This window comes from Gymnodraco acuticeps, unplaced genomic scaffold, assembly GCF_902827175.1.
Source record: "Gymnodraco acuticeps unplaced genomic scaffold, fGymAcu1.1, whole genome shotgun sequence".
NCBI classification, from domain to species: Eukaryota; Metazoa; Chordata; class Actinopteri; order Perciformes; family Bathydraconidae; genus Gymnodraco; species Gymnodraco acuticeps.
In genome coordinates this window covers 20,047-26,442 of record NW_022991604.1, presented here as the reverse complement: position 1 = coordinate 26,442, position 6,396 = coordinate 20,047, and the positions used below count along the sequence as shown (strand labels likewise).

General features: G+C 38.2%; 1 protein-coding gene across 1 annotated transcript; it reads left to right on the top strand.

The window, feature by feature from the left end:
- The first annotated feature begins 1,557 nt into the window (after positions 1-1,557).
- Positions 1,558-4,842, top strand: LOC117533989 (zinc metalloproteinase nas-14-like). The gene is made up of 11 exons (XM_034198019.1): positions 1,558-1,658; positions 1,738-1,791; positions 1,875-1,910; positions 1,997-2,047; positions 2,114-2,167; positions 2,248-2,294; positions 3,092-3,161; positions 3,247-3,361; positions 3,855-4,027; positions 4,300-4,381; positions 4,539-4,842. The coding sequence occupies exons 1-11, from the start codon at positions 1,604-1,606 to the stop codon at positions 4,669-4,671; spliced, it is 870 nt and encodes a 289-aa protein (XP_034053910.1). The 5' UTR covers positions 1,558-1,603; the 3' UTR covers positions 4,672-4,842.
- Positions 4,843-6,396: the final 1,554 nt, after the last annotated feature.

Sequence of the window (6,396 nt, the reverse complement as noted above, 5' to 3'; positions counted from 1 at the left end):
TAGATAACTTGTGTCCTCAATTACCATGGGATTACTGAAACTACCATGAATTTAAGAAAATTGTAGCAATTAATCTAATCTGAATTTTAAAGCATTACTTTAGATCCCCTCCCTCTAAATATATCAATACACATTAGAAAGTGATGCTCCTGACTACCATATGAGTTTAAGAAGATAATATTGGTTTTAAAGAATTCAATGCTATAAATAAACAGCAACAGGCTCTTTAACCAAGGCACTGTTAGCCTAACATGTAAACTAGTTGTTCACACTAATCCTAATATTATCACTTAATATTAGCAAATTCTATTTTTTTAAACATATTGATGTAAATACATACACATATCGATTTGTTGTATAAATATTGCAAATCAAAACCTTTATTCACTAATAATTACCAAAAATCGTAGTTCTATCTCCTGTTATCAATGCATTCACATTGCCCGCCATGAACTTCCGGGGAACGATCCTCTTCTACATGAACCACGTGACGATAACCGTTTTTGGACTTCCGTTGTCGTAACTCTTCTATTATATGGCTCTGGCAGTAGCCTACCCATAAGCAGCGCCATATAGATAGAATGTGGCGCTGCCCATAAAGAGCCGTACACATGCCGCAGTTTTTGCGTGGCTGTGTCTTTAGTTGAAAGCCCAGTGGCGATCTGTTCATCTGTCATACTGATCATACAGTCAATAACTTTGTTGTTATTAGCATCTGGTTAGCTAGCTATGCTAACGAGTATAAGAAGCTTTTTCTACAACCAGTGAGGTAAAGGCACATCTTTATATGATCATTATAGTTATAAAAAAATAAGAGAATGAAGTAAACAGGTATAAAATACTATATGACTGTAAAAAAAAGTTGTTATTAATAAACAAGAATACAGTTTTTTTTTAAAGAAAAATAAAATCTGCTTACAGTTCTGTTTCATATGGATGTTGAGAGATGTATCCATAGATCTCTTAATGTTGCTCTCAAAGTGCACCAGATTGATGCTTTTAACTTCAACATTTAAAAAAAAAAAATCTTCCTGGGAGAGGATGCCCCCCCGGACCCCCCTAGAGGAGGTTAGGTCCCCCCCCCCCCCACTTAAACAATGTCCACATGGATAGGATACTAAATACATTTGCACACATCTTGTGTCCATATCTTTCTGTTTTGGTGGCCATGCTACAACCATGCACATGCATGCATGCGCGAGTCATGGTAAGATATCTGGATTAAGAGGTTGCTTTTTCTTTGCAGAGCATGAAAGAAAGGCGAAATGAATGGGCGGTGATTTTAGTATTTTTAAGCAGATGTTGAGTTCAATGATTTGTACGGCCCTCGGAGGATGTTGAAAAAATTGAAATGGCCTTTGAGAGGAAAAAGGTTCCCCACCCCTGATCTACACCTTAATAATTAGTCCCCATTGCGCAATATATGTCAAGAAAAAGCCTAAAAATAACACCAATACCTTATGAATAGATATCATACTGTGTTAGCCCCTTTAAACCACTGCAGCGCCCTCTACAGGTCAGGCTGAATGCTTATATATAGAGCCTATAATCAGTGAAGTGATCACAGCTGCTGAGGAGACAGTCAGGACGCTAGTTTGTTAGTATGTTGAAACTGTGTTGCACTATGTGGCTTCTGGTCTTCATCTGCATGCTTTCAGGTGAGAATGTAAGCATTCAAAAGTACAAATTGTGCCTAATAATAATAATAATGATTATTCACTCTTTCTTTTCATGCAGTCGTTGGTGGTGTCCCTATAAATGCAACACAGGAGGATACCAGTCATGCAACAGGTTGGTGTTCAATTGATTATTGTTTTTTTAAAGCATTTGATCAAATATACAAATTATTAACGAGGAATTCCTTGTTTTTGTAGACAATGTTTCTACGATGTCAGATGTGCAAAAACAAGTTAAACTGTAATTGTATACAAACTGAACATTCTGTTTCTATCTCTATTTGTTTTAAACTATGTTTCACTTAATATTTAATGTACAGGTAGTGTCATTCCCTTAAATGGCACCCAGAATATGACTCATCCTGCAACAGGTGCGTTTATCAGATATTGAATGTCGTGTTTTAAAATGATTAGATTTAACCCTCAGATTTCTCTAGGTGTGTTGGTTTCAATGCTAGAGCCACAGCGATCCAGTTCAGAAACTCTAGAAGGTAAACTTTGAATACATGTGTAAAACAAATCTAGTATTTCATAGATGCAATGTACAGTGACTCGTTTTATCACGTCGTAGGGCTTGAAGATGACGTGTTTGTCCATGAGGGAGACATTTTGATCCCGGTAAGAAGGACAACTTTTATTTCCCACATTTCTTTAGGATGCAATGACATTCCTGGCCAACTGTTTTTATTATTGCAAAACAAAGAATAAAGACTCCTGAGCACCAAGGGGCGAGCCGGCACACTAAGGGAAAGCATTGAAGGGGAAATTAATACAACTAATGCATTAAACTACAAATATTTAAACTAATAGCCTACCAATTCTACCTTTGCCACCACTACTCCCCTCCCCGACTACTTCTTAGAATTATTACAAATAATAATAATGCTTTTTTTAAGTCAGGAAGACGTTAAAGGTGGGCTAGGTAATTCACTTCAGAAACACTTGTTATATTCCATGGAATGATCTTAACATCCCGATAGCAATGAATACATTAAATGCTAATGTCATCAGTGGAAGCCGTGGCGCTGTAAAAAGCACGACCAATCATCTGAGCCGGCCCGGCTAAAGTAACTGGATGGCATACCTGCCTGTCAGCCTTCCATCTGTGCACAAACTCATCTCGTGCCCTCATTGGTCATGTGTGTGTTGGAGGAAGGGCTCTGTGAGGAAGTCTGAAGGAAGAGGCAGATTTTTGTTCGGCTGCGTATTTTACCCATGGATGTATAAGACTAAAGACTTTACCTACAACCCACCTTTTAAGTTGTAAAATTAAGTCTGCAGAATTCTGCAATTGTTGATGGAAATTGGGCTCAAAACTGGTAATTTAAGACGATGAACAACCATATTTATAAATCCATGGAAGTGTTGAAAGTGTGGCGATAAAACCGAACCGTTGTTGCTGTTTATATTTTCAGGAGGACAGGAATGCCGTGCAGAACCTGTGGTTGGACGCCGTCATGCCGTACACCATCAGTCAGGAACTCAGTGGGTGGATTCTTTATGAACCCGCTCTAATGTTTGACTCATTAGCAACAAGTGATTAGCAACTGTTATGTTTTCATTCCAACAGCTGATCGAGCGTTTGACATCCACGCTGCCTTCAAGATGATCTCAGACGTCACCTGCATTCGCTTCACGCCTCACACCACAGAGCTGAACTACATCGAGTTCCGCAATGGCAAAGGGTCAGAGATGTTACTATTCAACCCAAAACTATTATTATTTCTCTCTTGTCTAGAGGTATTTTGATTCGTGTCTACATTCATAACTATCTAGTAGTAATATAACACTTGTGAACACCTTAAATATATATTTTTCTTTTCACAAAAGGCAGCAAATGAAGTCAAACTTTTTTGTTTTTTAAGTATTAGAAGTTAAAATATGAGTGTTGCTCTCGTATAAATAGCCTCGACTGAAGGATATTTATTTGTATTTATTTCAGGGAGTTTCTCCAGTGGATATAGTTCCAATGATAACTGGGAAGATAGATTTTCTTGGGGTGAAAATTGTGCAAATAACTCTCAGAAATAAGGTCCCTTGGAGGTCCCCCGGAAAGGGAGGCACTTCGCCTCTCTCTACTGCAGCAACACGTGGATACATTTGGTTTAAAAAGTTTCTTTCTGCATGGCTTTATGTTACCAGAAGTAGGAGAGTAAATGCCTTTTCTTGTCTCTGCAGCTGTGCGTCCTACGTTGGATGTGTAGGAGGAGCCCAGATGCTGTACTACGCCCCCTCGTGCTCTGTGGGTAATGTTTGCCATGAGATCATCCATGCTCTTGGTCTGCACCACGAACACAACCGCAGGGACCGCGACCAGTACATCTCTGTGGAGTGGAGCAACATCATGCCAGGTGAACACCTGGCTGTGAGACATTATCCTGTATTAAGAAAACACAATGAATAGTTTTTCCATTTCGCATATTTTAAACTGCATATGTATTTTTGGGGCAATTCGATGTAGAAGTACGTTGTAAGGTTTTAATGTTTTATTTTAGATGATACAAATCCTTAAAGGCACAGAAATAAAACATAAAATGGTGCTGTAGCTTAGGATGATTAGAACAAACCAACTCCATGTTCTGCAGAAATCAAGGTGTAATGAATAATTCCTGATTTTAAAAAGGGAAACGACGCAACTTCGAGGTGCAACAAGGAGACACTCAGAACCTGCCGTATGACCTCAACTCCATCATGCACTACGGAGAGTAAGTCTGAACCCATCCTCGTGTATTTCTTCCCCTGCATCACATTTAAAAAGAAAAACGAATAATAATGCCAATACAGGATGAATGAATTCTAACTTGGGAAGAACTGTATGTGATAATCCTACACAACTATTTAGTAAATGATCTTTTGTTTCAGGTATTACTTCAGTCAAGATGGCAGTCCGACGGTGTTGTCGAAGAGTAGCGGGGTGCAGATGGGTCAAAGGTCACACCTCAGTGAGCTGGATGTACTGAGGCTGAACTCACTCTACCACTGTGGTGACGACTAACCAACTGCGCTACTGTCAAAATATATTACAGACGCATGCATAATCAAAACTGAAGTACAGTTTTCAGTTCATGCAAAGTATTCAGACTTTACTCAGACATGAGGACGCACTGAGCCACGCTGATGTTAACTGACATTAACCATGAGATTAATAAAGTTTTTGAAAATCCTACCCCGCTTGCTCTTTCCTTTTATTGAAAACGTATACCTACAAGCCCTAATGCATTTTGTTTTTTTTATAATGGTTAATATACCGCTCTGTGATCAGAAGTAACAATTTGAAAGTATTTAATTTATTCATCTTTGAAAGACACTGAAATAAAAACATCAAAACATCTTTCTTGTGAAAACTTTTTTTTATATTTTCAGAAAATGTGATCAATTCATCTAATTGAAAGCAAATTGGGGTCACTACTGGAAAGGCCACTTCATGTTTTTTCTTTTACCCAAGTAAGTAATATCCAGAGCTAAAATGAAGTGCTAACAGTAGGCTCTGATTGTATCTGACAACCGTGTGTGTTGTAGGAGGAGCTAAAAGCACAGCCTGTGTACTGTACACTTAAGCCATTGTTTCACATGTTGGGCTCGCCTGGGCTTTTTAAAAAAAAAAAAATGCTATTAAAACATGAACCTTTGTGACCATCGGTCTGGCCTGCATGGTCTGCCTACAAAACACATTTTATTTTAAGTTTAAAAAAAAATTATGCATGGCTTGGATGCATATAGGGGAGAGTGGGGTAAGTTGAGCCATTTGTTAGTTATGCTGTTCTCTAAGCAAGGAGAAATGACACAGTAAAAATGAAAACACACACCTATAGTTCAGGATGTCTCCTATCAATGGCAATGATAATAATAAATATTTGATCAAGGGCAGTGAAAATATTACTTCTTAAAAAAAAAAAAGTCTTGTGGCTCAACTTGCCCCAGTGTAGGGGTAAGTTGATCCAGGTCAGGGGGTTGTTTAGAGTCGGCGAGGTCCTGATAATTTATTCCGGTAAATTACTCTGACCTACTAATTGACCTGACCGAAGTTATTGAGTCTATGTAAGTTTACTGCTTGGCTCAGATCCACCAACGTCAGCAAGATCTCACCTCTATTAACTCCCCGAAGAACCAGGTTCAATTAACTGCTGTTTCAATTCAGACAACTCTTTTTTTAATCTGTTTAAGGGATCCCGAAGGATTTTGATATCAGTAAATGGAGTGTGCTCCTACCTAAGTGTGAGTGGCAGGGTGCAGTCTTACCTTTTAAGCAGGAGAGGAGAGCACAGGTTGTCTTTTAAGTTATCCCAGTCCAAAAAGGTGGGATCAGTTTATTTGAAGAAAAATAGGTCCAAACTAATACAGGGTTTTTACTTTCTCTCTTTACAACATTATAATCATACTAAAAAATGGTGCTGTGATCATGTTCAAATATGAAACTTTAATTCACAGTCTTACATTTATTACCAAAATGTTTAATTTCAACTGCCCAATTCAGTTGTGACATTTTAAAATTCTCCCGATAGAATTTAGAGGTATTTCCTCATAAAAAGACCGGTGACAATAAAAAGCGCATTCAACTTTTCATTCACCAAATCTATTCACATCAGTTTCATACCTTTTTTCCGACACAGACGGCGGGTATAACATTCAAAAACCCGTTCCTATCCGCATTAATTCGGAGGAAGATTCCTCACAGGTGGCGGTTATAATATTCAAAAACACATCTCTCATCAAATCATTC

Bases quoted from the DNA above. Each gene is read 5' to 3' on its own strand.
- LOC117533989 (XM_034198019.1), top strand. From the start codon at position 1,604: ATGTTGAAACTGTGTTGCACTATGTGGCTTCTGGTCTTCATCTGCATG. The intron at 2,048-2,113 runs GTGCGTTTATCA...AGATTTCTCTAG, and splicing joins TATGACTCATCCTGCAACAG to GTGTGTTGGTTTCAATGCTA. The intron at 2,295-3,091 runs GTAAGAAGGACA...TTATATTTTCAG, and splicing joins AGGGAGACATTTTGATCCCG to GAGGACAGGAATGCCGTGCA.